Raw genomic sequence first — 17243 nt, forward strand, 5'->3', positions numbered from 1 at the left:
CAGGCGTGAGCCACCACGCCCGGCCTACATTTTCAAGTATACTTTTTGAGGTTGTTGGGTAGACTAACTTTAGAAAAAATAATCTTACCTCTTCAGGAAACATCTATTTTGCTAGGCTCTGGGGATGCAAAAGTAAATAAGACTCAAAGAGGGTGAAGGGGGTTAGGAGGAAAGCCAACTTTCCTTTCCAAGGTAGATGGGCCTGCCTGGATATAGTGGAGACTCCAAATGCGGCCGCTGAAAGGAAATCCCTTGAGGAGTGGGAGGTGAAAAAGCAGATTCTGAAAAGAAAGATACTTCCTTTCAAAAGGAAATATCTAAAGGACCTCCCCACTAACTGTAATTTTCTGTGTTGATTGTAACAAATCTACAAGAGTTTATAACAAATATAGGTAAAATGCATACACAGAACCTACAGTAGACCACTCCGTATCTGAGCTTTTTAGGCCAGTAGTCCATTCCCCGAAAGTAGCTTTAAAATAAAAAGCTCATTAGTTTATTTTGTTCCATAATTATTTTGAGTACATCCGAAGTCATGTAAAATTAAATTTCTTAAGAGATTTATAATCTACAAAAGAGAATAATATAGGTTTCCTGATTATTCTAATAGAAGATAAATGCTATGGAAAAGTTCATTCTAAAAAAGGAGAATAATGTAGTTTGGTGAATAACAACTTCACATATAATATTAATATATAAGGGAGGAAAAACACCTTCTTTTCCTCAGGTTAACTGGAGTCTCTGCAAAATAACAAAAACAAAGAGAAACAAAAAACCAGATTAACAAGAGCAAATCATATAAATTTATTTAATGAAAGTTTTATGTGGCACAGGAAGCTTCACATGGAAATAAGACCCCAAGTAGTCTTTGGAATTTTATTTTGGCATTTATAGAAATTTTATGTTTAGATATGTAATGAAAGCCACTACGACTGATTAAATATTATACTAAAAGCTAAGCCATCCAAGTGGATATGTACGAAATATAGCTGATCTATACTCAATTACTGATCACCAGCTTTAGAAATAAAGAAGTAAATGCACATTGCTCTCCATCTGACTCTACAGGATAATGACACTAAGAAATAATATTCTTCTTGGCCAGGCGCGGTGGCTCGTGCCTGTAATCCCAGCACTTTGGGAGGCCAAGGCGAGTGGATTGCCTAAGGTCAGGAGTTCGAGACCAGCCTGGCTAACATGGTGAAACCCCATCTTTACTAAAAATACAAAAAAATTAGCTGGGCATGGTGGCACACGCCTGTAGTCCCAGCTACTCGGGAGACTGAGGCAGAAGAACCACTTCAACCCGGGAGGCAGAGGTCGCAGTGAGCCAAGATCGTGCCATTGCACTCCAGCCTGGGCGACAGAGTGAGACTCCATCTCAAACAAATAAATAAATAAGAAAAAATATCCTTCTTAGTGCAATAATTTTATTAGTACAATAATACCCTTTACATTTAAGAGCTTTGAATTTTCATTGCTGCTCTTTTGATCTACAATATTTATTAGAACCTAAATAATGCTGTCTTTATCTACCAGCATTGTGTTTTAACTTCATTTTTGCCTCTTCCTATATATTGCTTTGGACAAGCAACTTCTTCAGTAATTTAATATCAAGTCTTATATGATATTCTCAGGTCTTAAATTAAAAACTGATTTTATAAACATACCTAATTATAACCAGTCAAGATACATTGTTTTTGTTCACCTATTCAGAAACATTGATACTTCTGATCTCAGTGAGACCATGCATGATTGTTAACCTGAACAAAAGCATTTTTTCCATAACCTAGAATATAAAACAAAGTGTTGTTTTTCCCTTTGGTGTTATATTATTGCCAAGTCTTTCTTTTTACTACATATGTCTTGTTCCTTTATTCTTTCACTCTGCAGACATATTTTGGAATGGATGTCTCTGCAGTTGAAGATCCGGTTCAGAGAAGAGCGCTAGAAACCATGATAAAAACCTATGGGCAGACTCCCCGTCAGCTGTTCCACACAGCCCATGTGAGCAGACCTGGAGCCAAGCTCAATATTGAAGGAGAGCTTCCAGCTGCTGTGGGGTTGCTAGTGCAGTTTGCTTTCAGGGAGACCCGAGAACAAGTCAAAGAAATCACCTATCCGGTATGTAATTTGGATTTCAATTGAATGCAGATGATGCCAGGCACTCTCCCAGGTGCCAGGGATACAGTAATGAATAGCATGGTCCTGTCCTAAAGCTGTGTGCCAGTCAGTGCAAGACAGGTGCAGCAGCGAAAGCAGAATCCTGTGCAAGGTAAATGCTGTGTTAGGGATATGAGACAGTGCTTTGGGGAGCTCAGAGGAAAGAAGAATTGATTGTTTCAGACAGTAACCTCCCTCAGAAAGCAGAGAGAATGGTTATTCCCAGGGAAAGCCTCCCAGGGCAGTGACATAATAGGATTTTGCAAACAAGAAAAGAAGGACTAGAGAATAGTTTGAGCATTGGTATGCCAGTGTACACTTACCATCCACAATCAAAAGGATTGACCAGTGATGCGGATGTTTTGGTTTATACTTAAGGGGGAACTTTACATATTTCTTTGGCCTCCCCAGGTTGTAATGATAAATAGTACTGCGTCCAAAAATAGGAAGTAGGTATAATTTTTACTTCAAAATAGAAAAATCAAGCAAGCAAGCCTTAAAGCTAAAGTGGATTTTAATCTTCAACTAAATTCTTCATATAAAAACAGCATAAGATAGTAGAATGTGAATTGTAAACACTATAAGGGTTTGCAGAAGGAAATCACAGAAAACGAAAAGGTAAGGGAAAGAAGTTGTAAAGGACCTTAAAGATGAAATAACTCAGTGTATCTCAAAGTGCAGTAATCTGTGACCTATTTTAAGAGGAAAAGGTTTTTACACACCTACACCTTGTTTGACTATTATTCCTTATAATAATATTACTTTATGTAAGACAGAACACTGGATATAAATTATTTGTGCTTATAGCTCACATATGTCAAATGTTCATGTTAAATACAAACAAAACTTATTCCACCAGTGAAATTCAATTTTAAAGCATTAATATGGTAGACAATGTTGTTTTGCTAAAACTAAATTGCGAGTGTTGAGCTTCATAATAGAAAACTACATTTTTTGTTTTCTGTTCTTGAAGCTTCACAAATCACTTTAGTCACTGTAATTACCAGCATCACTATTTTTAACTACGATCTGTCACTTGATTGATTGATAGATTGATTGAGACGAGTCTTGCTCTGTCACCCAGGCTGGAGTGCAGTGGCACAATCTCAGCTCACTGCAACCTCCGCCTCCCAGGTTCAAACAGTTCTCCTGCCTCAGCCTCCTGAGTATCTGGGATTACAGGTGCCCGCTGCCACACCCAGCTAATTTTTGTATTTTTAGTAGAGATGGGGTTTCACCATATCGGCCAGGCTGGTCTCGAACTCCTGGCCTCGTGGTCCGCCTGCCTCGGCCTCCCAAAGTGCTAGGATTACAGATGTGAGCCACCACACCCAGCCCAATCTGTCACTTTAACATGTCAACATAATTTTACAATATATCCCTGAAAATTAATAAATGCCATTTAATTTACTACTATACTTACTGCTCATTAGCTGTTAAAGTTGGATCTGAGCAGTATGGCTGCTTGCAGTGGGAACATGGTACCAACCTACTTCATTCCCACCTCAGGACCTTTGTGATGACTGTTTCCTTCACCTGGAATAACCACTCCCCAGATATATCCCCAGTTTGTTCCCTCATCTCATTCAAGTCTCTGCTCAGACATCTCTTCCTCGGAGTCTTCCCCGACCCCCATTTAAATGCTTTCCATAAGCTCTGATTATATCTAAGTCTAATTATGTCTCAAACAGGTGTTCCGTCATCCTCAGACCCCTTCCCCTTCTTTGTTTTTGTGTATAGCACTTCCATCACCTGACATATTGTATATGTATTAGTTTATTTATTTGTCTATACTCCCCTCCCAAATAGAATGTAACTCCATAAACACAAGGACTTTGTCTGTTCTTGTTCATCACTGTGTCCCCAGTTCCTAGGAAGGTGCTGGGCATATAATAGACACTCACTATTTTTAAAATTAATGTCTTCTCTGATGCAAGTTCTTTAAGGTTTGGTTTGCTGCACTTCTGTGTGATGTGTAATGACATTTATGCCACTGCTTTTCTTTATTTGAACCATGGTGAAGCCTTCCACACCATACTGCTTCTTGACTCCTTGGGCCTTCACTTGACATCTACACAAAATGCAAACACAAGCCTTGAAACCAAGCAACAGTACTCATTTATAAGGGGGTCATCTGGATGACCCAGATATGCTTGTGTGAACTTCAGTTCGCCATTGAAGTTCAAAACAATCAGAGCTGTATAAAAAGCATTTCAACAAAGCACTCCTCTTTAAATATTCTATGAGAAGTGGCTGTTCATATCCTTTGCCTACTTTTTCATGAGGTCGTTTGTTTTTTTCTTGTAAATTTGTGCAAGTTCCTTGTAGATTCTGGGTATTAGACCTTTGTCAGATGGGTAGATTGCAAAAATTTTCTCCCATTCTGTAGGTTGCGTGTTCACTCTGATAGTAGTTTATTTTGACGTGCAGAAGCTGTTTAGTTTAATTAGATCCCAGTTGTCAATTTTAGCTCTTGTTGCAATTGCTTTTGACCTTTTCTTCATGAAACCTTTGCTCATGTCCTGAATGGTATTGCCTAGGTTTTCTTCTAAGGTTTTTATGGTTTGGGGTTTTACATTTGTCTTTAATTAATCTTGAGTTAATTTTTGCATAAGGTGTAAGAAAGAGGTCCAGTTTCAGTTTTCTGCATGTGGCTAGCCAGTTTTCCCAGCACCACTTATTAAATAGGGAATCATTTCCCCATTGCTTGTTCTTTATCAGGTTTGTTGAAGATCAGATGGTTGTAGATGTGTGGTGTTATTTCTGAAGTCTCTGTTCTATTCCATTGGTCTATATGTCTGCGTTGGTACCAGTATCATACTGTTTTGGTTACTGTTGAAAAAGAAGCTCAAGATCACTGATCATTAGAGAAATGCAAATCAAAACCACAATGAGATACCATCTCACACCAATCAGAATGGCGATTATTAAAAAGTCAAGAAACAGTAGATGCTGGTGAGCCTGTGGAGAAATAGGAATGCTTTTACACTGGTGGTGGGAATGTAAATTAGTTCAACCCTTGTGGAAGACAGTGTGGCGATTCTTCAAGGATCTAGAACCAGAAGTACTATTTGACCCAGCAATCCCATTACTGGGTATATACTCAAAGGAATATAAATCATTTTACTCTAAAGACACATGCACATGTATGGTTTATTGTAGCACTATTTACTATAGCAAAGACATGGAACCAACACAAATGCCCATCAATGATAGACTAGATAAAGAAAATATATACCATGAAATACTATGCAGCCATAAAAAAGAATGAGATCATGTAATTTGCAGGGACATGGATGAAGCTGGGAGCCATCATCCTCAGCAAACTAACACAAGAACGGAAAACCAGACACCGCCTGTTCTCACTCATAAGTGGGAGTTGAACAGTGAGAACACATGGACACAGGGAGGGGAAAAACACACACTGGGGCCATACAGGAGGGTTGGTGGGGAGGGGAGGGAGAGCATCAGGACAAATAGCTAATACATGCAGGGCTTAAAACCTAGATGACAGGTTGATAGGTGCAGCAAACCACCATGGCACATGTATACCTATGTAACAAACCTGCACATTCTGCGCATGTATCCCACAACTTAAAAAATAATACTGATAATAACAATGATAATAAATATACTATGATATAAAATAGTTGCCATTGTATCTTTCTGTGTCATTGAAAAACTAGAAGTTTAAATTCTGCAACTCATATAAAAGTAATTTCCTGGCAGGGAACTGTGAATGATAAATGATAACTATAAAATTTAACACACAAATTTTTCTCAACTTTAATATTGATAGATTTGTATCCCACAGGGGAGCCACAAAAAAACACTGATAGACAAAATTTTAGAAGCTTGTTTTTAAAATGCCTGATCCTAACCTCTCTGTTCCCACATGAGCATTCCTGAAGCTCTTAAGCTTTTCCAGAGATATTCATTTTTTAGACCACTATGATATCATTTAAAACTGTATATTAACATGTCTCCTAAATAGTCTGACAGAATTATTAGAGCTCCTAAACAGGCATGATTTTTTTAAAAGATAGTATATAGGTCAATGATGCCTTTTTTTTCATTTATTTGGAAAATGACATAAGCAAGTTTCATTAAAAAATCTTAGGTTTTTTACAGAAATGACTGAAAATTGCTTAATATATTATTTTTATTTTATGTAGCATTTCCTCTGAAGAGTTGAAAGTAAAATAATGGGTTAAACTCTTAAATGTCTAAAAGGAGGGAATCCATTTAAAAAAAGTTCAGTAGAGGATAAAACAGTCATAACAAGAACAAAAAGATAGAACTATTGGGGGAAACTCTTTAAAAGGGCATCATGTCTTTTCTTCTTGATTTTGAAACTTTTTAATAGTTGTTTTTGCTTGAAGTCAAGGAAACCTTTTCATTACTGTTCATGGGCAGCCACATGGGTATCTCTCTAGAGTCTTCACTCATCTTTCTTTCCCCAAATCCTCTTGTTCCTCGAGCTCTACCTTCTATTTTTCACTGACAATTCTTTCTCATCTCTTTTATTCTCTAGTACTGGCTAGAGATTCTCTAATCCTCTCAATATGTTCCATAGATAAACTCTTCCCCTTTCACTCATCACATACCTATTTGAGATGAGAACCTGCTATGTCCAAGCACAAAGATGAATCACAGAGGTGTCCCCTCTCTTCAAGGAGCTCATAGCTGAGTGAGGTTTCCTGTGCTACATGTGGTCTTGATTTCTATTGCCATATGTACATATGGCTTGTCATACTACCAAATTACAGTCTTCCAGTAAGTATCAACTTTAGGTATTTCAACTAGAAACAAGAAATATACTACATTTTTTTCTCTGCTCAAATTTCAAGGAATTTTGAATTATTAACCACATATTTTCATGCAAATTAGGCCAGAACCACAGAGTAAAACTCAAATAAGGAACAAATATTTCTATATGCTAAGTATGGGAAGTAAAAAATATGAGTAAAATAATTCTTGCCATTACAGACCTTACAATCCATATTACTTTCTCTTACTTTGTTTAGCACTTAAATTAGAAATAATTCTATACTTACTACCTTTTAAAAAGCCATACTTTTTATTTGTCTTGGTTTTAGAGTCCTTTGTCATGGATAAAAGGCTTGAAATGGGGGGAATACGTGGGTTCCCCCAGTGCTCCGGTACCTGTGGTCTGCTTCAGCCAGCCCCACGGAGAAAGATTTGGCTCTCTCCAGGCTCTGCCCACCAGAGCAATCTGTGGTTTGTCACGGAATTTCTGTCTTCTGATGACATATAGCAAGGAACAAGGTAAAATAAAATGTAATGAAGATCATTCTGGATATATCTTTCATGAGATTTGAGTATTTCTAGCTCATCTGTGCTGCTACTTTGAGTCCTTGGTGGAAAAAACTCAGCTCAAATCTGTGGTTATTTAGTACAAAGTGGGAATGAAAACATACTACGTGAAAAAACTGAGAGTTAAATGCAGTGCCATTTGAAATGAGAGGAGGAACTTTAAGGGAACAAGAATAAATGGTTATGTTCACAAAATGAAGGTGTTATCAATTTGACAGAAATGTACACTTTGAGGCTGTTGAGCCCCAGAATAGACAGACATATTTGACTGACAAATCTACCACCTCAGAAGATATAGTCATGGGTTTAAGCAACAAACATAACAAGGATGTCAAGATAACCTTGAAAATAGGGGTTTTTTTTCTTGTGTATATCAGTAGTTTATTGTTTTTATTTTTATTTTTTAAATTTTTTTTATTTCTTATTATGCTTTAAGTTCTAGGGTACATGTGCACAACATTTGGGTTTGTTATATATGTTTAAAACACGTATTCCTGCAAACCAGTCCTTTTCTGACTCCCCACATACTGACTCACTGAAAGCAACATGTGGGCAAGTGCTGTGCACTAGAGGCCTCTTCATGTTTCTAAATGTCAACCAGACACTGGAAAACTAGGGACGTTTTGCATTTGAGCAGTCCCTCAGCCATTCCAAATTAACCGTTTCACTAGAAACAAAAGAATTCTTCCTACTTGCTAGGCATGGACGTGGGGCACCAAAATGAATGACCTAGGGCACTCATCTGTTTCTATCAGGTTATTTGCAGACTTGCCTAAAAGCCAGTATGTGGACTAGATGCCATTAGCAGCCAGCACTGCTGACAATTACCATTACCTTCTGTGCACTGTGCTCCTTGGGAGCCGTATATAGCCTTCCACCCGAACTGCAATACAAAGGGGCCAGCACCCAGAGAAAACATCATCCTCATACATTATTGTATTGAAATTAGGCATGCTAGCTGGGCCGTAGTTCTTTTAGGCTCACTCTTATCTCTGTCATGAAATGAATGATTGTTTTTATAGTTGTTAGAAATAAGAGAGGATGCATACCGTTTTATCTACATTTAGTGAGTTAATAGGATAAGGTAGATCTGTTTAATCATAGTTATTGTGATATCAATGGTTTATTCTTACTAGTATGTTACAATTAGTTATGAGGTAATTTACAAGTAATTTACTAATAATACCAAAGTACCAACATGGGTGAATTATTTACCTTTCAAAAATTAGAGTACAGTAAAATTTCTCTCTGTTGAGCAAAAGAGAAAGAGCGGGTATTATCACTTAGCATTATGGGACTTAAACATGTCAGACATATTCTAAGCCTATCTTCTTTGTGCCACTACAGTCATGAACCCTTAGTGTGCCCCTAATAGCTATGTTCATTCAAATTACACTTAATTTCCTCGCACAATGTATTTGGAATTTGTCAGAACCTGGGTATGTCCAGGGCAGTAGTGTAATAGAACAGTTTCCCCCGTGGCCCCGACAGTCACAGTTCCTGAGTTTTGCATCCTTGCCCAGCTGCTTACTAGCTATGTGGCCTTGGGGAAGTTAACTTCGTGCTTTGCAAATCCTGGCTTTTGATCTATAAAGCAGGAATAACAAAATAATTTACCTCACAGGGTACTTTTCTGTAAGGATTCAATACAATAATGTATGAGGATGATGAGCACAGTGCCTGGTTCATTCTAAGTGCTTAATAAATGTTTATTGGTCTGTAAACACCCTAGGGTCTGGAAGGGGTCAGTGTTTACTAGATACACCCAACACTAGACCCAGCAAGGAACAGTCCACGTAGACATTCTAGAGAGGCACTGACTGAACAGTGTAGCTTACAGATGAAAGTTAGGTCACTTGTTAACACAAGAGACACATTGCATCAGAATCTCTGGCGCTTGAGTCCAAGCTTATACACGCTGAAAATCAATTTTAGATTCAATTTTAGTAGATCCTATTTAAGATACACTGTCTTAGTAGGTAAAGGAGAAGTTTCTTCTTCTGAAAGAAAAAAAAAAAAAAAGATGATGCCTCTTGTGGTTACTGGAATGAGAAACCTTGGTTTATGGAGCACTTGCTGCATGCCAGGCATTATGGTAGGTTTTGAGAGGACTCAAGACTCATGTGGTTCCTTTCCCTAGCAGCTTATATTTAGAGCAGTTTCTATTTAGTGAGTAGATTCCAATTCCTTTGTTGCAAAATGTTGTCAATGTTTCTTATTTTACTCAACAAAACAAAAAGCTGTGAATTGCCTATTTTCAATATGCTGTTGATTCATTCAAGAAATATTTATTTGTTATACTCATCTACATGCTGGGTATTCTACTGGAATAAAGAAAGCATATTCTGTTTCCTTTAGGAACTTAAAACATTGCAAGTTTCAAGGGCAGTACCATTTACAGCATCTATGCTACATTTAGCTATATCCAGCATACCAACAAAGCATAGATAGTTAATGGTACTGGGAAATGATATCAAAATTTCCAAATTTTTATGCCAAGAGAACATAATACTATGTTGTAAAAGAGAGAGAGGGCTGGGTGCAGTGGCTCAAGCCTGTAATCCCAGCGTTTTGGGAGGCCAAGGCAGGCAGATCACTTGAGGTCAGGAGTTCGAGACCAGCCTGGCCAACATGGTGAAACCCTGTCTCTACTAAAAATACAAAAAAAATTAGCTGGGCGTGGTGGCGAGTGCCTGTAGTTCCAGCTGCTGGGGAGGCTGAGGTACAAGAATCACTTGAACCCAGGAGGCAGAGGTTGCAGTGAGCCGAGATTGCGCCACTGCACTCCAGCCTGGGTGACAGAGTGAGACTCTGTCTCAAAAAAAAAGAGAGAGAGAGAGAAGAACAGAGCCTCCTTGAATGAAAGTCTGCCATACACAGTCCTGCAGTTGACAGGATTAAATTATCCCTTCTCAGGGTAGGTGTTGCTTCCACTCTAGCAGTAGTGTCTTCCTGCTACTAACAGTTGTCTATCCTGGGAATCTAGAAAGTTAAATAGTATCTAGTTCATATTTATTTTTAAAAGAAAAGGTGTCTCAGAACATGAATAGAGTAAGCTTGACTATCATTGTCTTTTATAATAATTTCTTAACAGAAATTTTAGTTCTGAATCAAATAAATCCCAGACAAAACAACACAAGTGAAAAAATGTAATCCCACCCTCAGAATCCTGTTAGCATTAAAGGAATAAAACTAAAAAATTGTTCCATTTTAGAGATATAAAGATGGTTTTGTACCAAATGATATGTTCTGCTATGTAAACTTCACCCTTTAATCTGCCAGTTTGGGGCTTTCATGTAACAAGGGAGCGGTAACGATCTGATACTTTTCTTTCTCCTTCTCCTTGAGGTGTGAGAAGCATGAACAGTACGGACATTCAGTGGTCAGCCATCCTGAGCTGGGGATATGCTGATAATATTTTAAGGTTGAAGAGTAAACAAAGTGAGCCTCCAGTAAACTTCATTCAAAGTTCACAACAGTACCAGGTAAACATTTTTATTTTTATTTATTTTTTTTGGAGACAGAGTCTTGCTCTGTCGCCCAGGCTGGAGTGCAGTGGCGTATCTCGGCTCACTGCAAACTCCGCCTCCTGGGTTCACGCCATTCTCCTGCCTCAGCCTCCCGGGTAGTTGAGCCTACAGGCACGCGCCACCATGCCCAGCTGATTTTTTGTATATTTTTAGTAGAGTCGGGGTTTCACTTTATTAGCCAGGATGGTCTCGATCTCCTGACCTCATCATCTGCCCACCTTGGCCTCCCAAAGTGTTGGGATTACAGCTGTGAGCCACTGTGCCTGGTCAACATTTTTTTTTTTTTTTAATTTTAGACAGAGTGTTGCTCTGTTGCCCAGGCTAGAGTGCAATAGCACAATCTCAGCTGACTGCAACTTCTGCCTCCCAGGCTCAAATGATCCTCCTCCCTCAACTTCCCAAGTAGCTGGGACTACAGGTGTGTGCCACCAAGCCTGGATTATGTTTATATTATCTGTGGAGATAGGGTTTCTCCATATTGCCCAGGCTGGCCTCAAACTCCTGGGCTCAAATGATTCACCCGCCTTGGCCTCCCAAAGTGCTGGGATTACAGGTGTGAGCCACTGTGCCTGGCTTTTGTAAATGTTTTTGTGGAATCTTTATAATAGTTAAATACAATGCATAAAAATGAGTCAGACTGGCCGGGCACAGTGGCTCACGCCTGTAATCCCAGCACTTTGGGAGGCCGAGGTGGACAGATCACCTGAGGTCAGGAGTTCAAGACCAGCCTGGCCAACATGGGGAAACCCCTTCTCTACTAAAAATACAAAAAAAAAAAATTAGCCAGGCGTGGTGGCGCATTCCTGTAATCCCAGCTACTCGGGAGGCTGAGGCAGGAGAATCGCTTGAACCCAGGAGGCAGAAGTTGCAGTGAGCCAAGATCACGCCATAGCATTCCAGTCTGGGCAACAAGAGCGAGACTCCGTCTCAAAAAAAAAAAAAAAAAAAAAAAAACACTGATAGCAGCTAGCTTGGTTGGTTGGTTGGTTGGTTGGTTGGTTGGTTGGTTGGTTTTGAGATGAAGTCTCACTCCATCACCCAGGCTGGAGTGCAGTGGTGTGATCTGCGCTCACTTTAACCTCTGCCTCCCAGATTCAAGCGATTCTCTTGCCTCAGCCTCCCAAGTAGCTGGGACTACAGGCATGTGCCACCACGCTTGGCTAATTTTTGTATTTTTAGTAGGGATGGGGTTTCACCACATTAGCCAGGTTGGTCTCAAACTCCTGATCTCAGGTTAATCTCCCGCCTCAGCCTCCCAAAGTGCTGGGATTACATGCATGAGCCACTGTGCCCAGCCAAGCAGCCAGTTTTTAATATCCTGCAACTTGTCCAGTCAAGAAGCTGATGTTAAGCTGGGCGTGGTGGCTCACACCTGTAATCCTAGCGCTTTGGGAGGCCAAGGCGGGCAGATCATCTGAGGTCAGGAGTTTGAGACCAGCCTGGCCAATATGGTGAAACCTCATCTCTACTAAAAAATACAAAAATTAGCCACGCGTGGTGGTGGACACCTGTAAATCCCAGCTACTCGGGAGGCTGGGGCAGTCGCTTGAACCTGGGAGGCAGAGGTTGCAATGAGCTGAGATCGTGCCATAGCATTCCAGCCTCGGCAACAAGAGCAAAACTCTGTCTCAAAAAAAAAAAAGAGAGAAGCTGATGTTTATAGTACTTACAGACTTCCTAACTACCACTATTTGTGTCCCCCAAATTTGTTTTCTACCCATTTTCTCATTGAGAGAGTATAATCATAATCTCCTACTCAATATCAGTAAAGGGCATAGTGTTTGAACCAAATCAGCATTGCCTTCTTCTCAGTGTTCACTCACCTTTGTCATTAAGTCATTTTCTGTAACCATAGTGCCATCTTTTATACCTGATTTTTCCTAAATGGACTGGATATTCAGGCATCATGATCACTGGGCCTGTAGCCCTGTGATCTTTGTTAGTGTCCCAGCTTTGTTATATACTAACTAGAGCCATTGACTAGTAACTTAACCTCTCCAAACTTGAGTTTCTTTCCTCCTCATTACAACCAAGATAATAGTACTCATACTACTTTCTCAGAAAGCTGCTGTAAAGTGTTTCCAGTGTTTGTGAAAGAAACTTGTAAACTGTAGAATACCGTGTAAATATACAGTACTGCTGCTGAACTGTTACTGACTCTTAATTGTATGGACAGCCTTCTTTTTTGACTCTCTTTCCATGGGAAGTTCTCTTACCATCCTCTGATTTCCATTACCTACATAACACCTGCTGCCTTATCATCTGTCCTAAAATGTATCCCATTCCCTGAGCTCTTTAGAAATGGAGGAAGCTACTTAGGGGAATTTTTAGCAGTGAAAGCAAGAGGAGCAGTGACTTGTTTGCATAACCCTCAATATCCCTGACCAAAATATCACCACCATTTGATTATAGCTTACCAGGAAACTGACGGAAGTAAGAATAAAGAGACAGTGAAAAACAACTTTACTAGGAACTTTAATAAGATTTTTTTTTTTTTTTTTTAGTTTTGAAACATATCAGGCTGCATTAATCAGAGCCTTTTTATGCAGATAGAAATATATATATGCAAACACAAACAAGTTATAACCATAAATCATGGCAAAGCTGGTAATAAAACTAAATTGGAAATGAATCTACAAAATAAATGAAAACACAAAAACGTATTATAGAATCAGTATGTCCCTTACTGCACCCTTTTTGGGATTATTGTAAATTAGGAAAAACAGAAATATGTACAGTGGGAGTTAGATATACAATACATTCTACCTGTCAAAATACACTGACATAAATTTGTGAGCAGATTTATTGCTGTCATCAATAATCTGGATTTACAAACATCTTGACTTTCCAATGAAAAGTGAAGAAAAATAAATGAAATCATCATCAGTATTAACTGAATGTTTTCAATGCAATGTTAAAGATACAAGCTTTCAATCAAATTCTTTCCACCTTTAATTACTAGGCATTCCTTCTATTTAAGAGTTGGGTACTGTTACATTAGATTGATGTGTTGGGAAGAGAGGACAAAGATAGACATAACTTTGAAGAAGCTTTCCAATTCACTAATATATTTTCACCAGTGCAAAGACAAGCATTTAGTCAAATTGTTTTTGCCAAGTAAATTGACTATTAGTTTAGCAGATCCAAAGCTTGAATAAAGTTGTTTAAAATTCTTTTTATTTTTTTCTAGCTTTATTGGAATATAATTGACAAATGAAATTGTATATATTTAAGGTATACAGTGTGATGTTTTAATATATGTATACATACATTGTGAAATGATTACTACGGTCAGGCTAATTAACACATCCATCACCTCACATAGTTAGCATTTTTATGTGTGTGATGAGAATATTTAAGATCCACTATCTTAGCAAATTTCAAGAATACAACATAGGGTGGGGGTCAGCTGGTGTGGAAAAGAGGACCTGTCAGGCCACAGAAAATTAACTCAAACCTGAATGGTGCCTCTGTGGTTAGGACTGAGGGATTTTGTACCAAAGGCATAATCCCATCTTTTACATTCACATTTATCTATCTTTCTTCTCCTGCTTAACAATCTTTAGAACTATTAGAAGCAATCCCTCTATTTATATGTACCCTGTTTCCCCACCAAAGACATAAAATGAGGAAAATAAAAGCAAAAAGCAAATAAATGTGTGAAGTACACACACATTCACACTCAAGCTTGGATTTAATCAATCCTGAATCATTGTTAAATTTATCTAAATATATATACATATATACACATATATCTACACACAGGCGCGTATACACATTCTAATATATTTTAATTGGGAAACAACATTTCGACATTTGGCTCAAAGTTACAGAATATTATTATATCTGACATGTTTCTAACTGTTTCAAGAAATGTTTACCTAACATTTTTGAGATTAAAAAAAAATAGTTGTCAGAAAAGTAGAAGTATTTTTCATTCTTTTAAAACATGATAATCTTTGATTTGTCCTTTTTCAAAGGTTACTAGTTGTGCTTGGGTGCCTGACAGTTGCCAGCTGTTTACTGGAAGCAAATGCGGTGTCGTCACAGCCTACACAAACAGATTTACAAGCAGCACGGTAGGTTCTGGGCTTTCTGTATGGGTAGTATGGGACTTTGTCAATGAAGGGAAGAAAACCTTTATGAAGTATAATTCATTTTGCATAAGATTAACTTAAAATGTTTATACCTTAATCTTCTCCCTACATTAGGTCTTAAAAATCTTTAGGGTTTATTAGAATCATGAAAAATCTTGAAAACAATTGTAGTAGTCCTATTTTTTTTCAGAGACAGTATTTTGAGTTATGATCTGTTTTGTATTTAGGCTTTTAAATGACATTTGGTGCTTACCTGTATTTGCGATATCAACCTGAATGCTTAGGAGTATACTGTAAGAGTCTATCAGTTTGAAAGCTTAGAAACCCTAATGTCCAACATTCCCATACCCTCTGAGTAAACTAAATGACAGCAAAATCTAAGTAGTCTGTCTGGATTTGTACCACTTACTGGAAGAAATTTTATTATTTTTTAGCCATTCACTGAACTCCCAGGATTTTAGAGTTGAATCATAAAACAGGGAAGAAAATAAGACAGATTATGCAATGCTTCTTTTAATTTACTGTTTTGGGGTGATTGTTTTGTTTTGTTTTTGTTTGTTTTTTGAGACAGAGCCTCCCTCTGTTGCCTAAGCTGGAATGCAATGGCACAATCTTGGCTCACTGCAACCTCTGCCTCCCAGGTTCAATCAATTCTTGTGTCTCAGCCTCCCAAGTAGCTAGGACTACAGGCATGCGCCACCACGCCCGGCCAATTTTTGTAATTTTAGTAGAGTTGGTGGGGTTTTGCCATGTTGGCCAGGCTGGTCTTGAACTCCTGGCTTCAAGTGATCCTCCCACCTCAGCCTCCCAAAGTGGTGGGATTATAGGCATGAGCCATCATGCCCAGCCTGTTTTTGTTTCTTCAATCTGCCTGTGGTGCAGTTGAGGATATGTGGCAAGTTTAGGTTGATAACTCAGTAATCATCATTCTGATCCAGAATTTTCACTGTGCATTTTTTCCCATTATAATTTTCTTTATAGTATTAAATCTCTTCTACTGGGTGAAACCTGTATTTCTAGCATAGGGTGACTCCCAGGTTCTTCCTTTTCTTTCTTTCTTTTTTTTTTTGAGACAGAGTCTTACTCTGTCGCCCAGGCCTGAGTGCAATAGTGTGATCTCGGCTCACTGCAACCTCTGCCTCCCGGGTTCAAGCGATTCTCCTGCCTCAGCCTCCAGAGTAGTTGGGATTGCAGGTGCCCACCACCACACCTGGCTTATTTTTGTATTTTTAGTAGAGACGGGGTTTCACCATGTTGGTCAGACTGATCTCGAGCTCCTGACCTCAGGTGATCCACCCACCTCGGCCTCCCAAAGTGCTGAGATTACAAATGTGAGCCACCATGCCCAGCCAGGTTCTTACCTTTTTTTCCAAGCTTATTCCCTTTTGAACTCTTGTTAAGTTTCTTTGCATGGTCCCTGAGGTATAAATGTGACCATATTTTGTTTCTGTCTGTTAGTCTAAGGAGCCATTAAAATGGTTTAAGCAGGAGTTATATGATCCAATCAGCATTTTAGGGAGACCACTGTAGAGCCTGCAAGGGGAAGCACTTCCAAGGGCATGAGACTGGGAGCCAGGACACCAGCGAGAAGGCCACTGCAGTGATCCAGGCAGAAAGCAAAGAAGGGCAGGTTTAGGAGCCAGAACAGTGGAGTGTGTGCTCTGAGAAAGGCTCACACCCAGGATAAAGGACCACAGAAGAAGGACATCCAGACATCAGGGAGCCTGATAAGTTACACTTGAGCTGGATCCTAAAGGATCAATCTACTATAAGTGAAGGAAAGAGGAAAGAACATTTCAGGCAGAGGAAATAGTTTACACAAGACCTGGAATCAAAGACTTGGGTTTTTGGGGGGTGGCAAATACTTTTCTGTGTAGTTTAGAGTGTAATGTGTTGGGGAAGAATGACAGAAGCAGGGCAGGAAAAGATTGAGGCCAGTGATGAGGTTTTTACGTGTCATGATAAAAAGAATGCTAAAGAATATAAGCAGGGTGTGGTGGCTCACACCTGTGGCCCCAGCACTTTGGGAGGCCAAGACAAGAAGATTGCTTGAGCCCAGAAATTTGAGACCAGCCTGGACAACATAGCAAGATCTTGTCTCTACCAAAAAACAAAA

The 17243-nt window shown here is 39.0% G+C and overlaps 1 protein-coding gene across 1 annotated transcript in view; it reads left to right on the plus strand.

The window, feature by feature from the left end:
• Nucleotides 1-17243, plus strand: part of LYST (lysosomal trafficking regulator) — a 217038-nt gene that overhangs the window by 176172 nt on the left and 23623 nt on the right. Inside the window, exons 45-48 of the mRNA XM_045391489.3 lie at nucleotides 1894-2124; nucleotides 7263-7452; nucleotides 10849-10985; nucleotides 15011-15109. Of these exons, the coding sequence (XP_045247424.2) occupies nucleotides 1894-2124; nucleotides 7263-7452; nucleotides 10849-10985; nucleotides 15011-15109 (657 nt within the window). The remainder of the gene's footprint in view (nucleotides 1-1893; nucleotides 2125-7262; nucleotides 7453-10848; nucleotides 10986-15010; nucleotides 15110-17243) is intronic.

This window comes from Macaca fascicularis, chromosome 1, assembly GCF_037993035.2.
Source record: "Macaca fascicularis isolate 582-1 chromosome 1, T2T-MFA8v1.1".
Taxonomy (NCBI): Eukaryota; Metazoa; Chordata; class Mammalia; order Primates; family Cercopithecidae; genus Macaca; species Macaca fascicularis.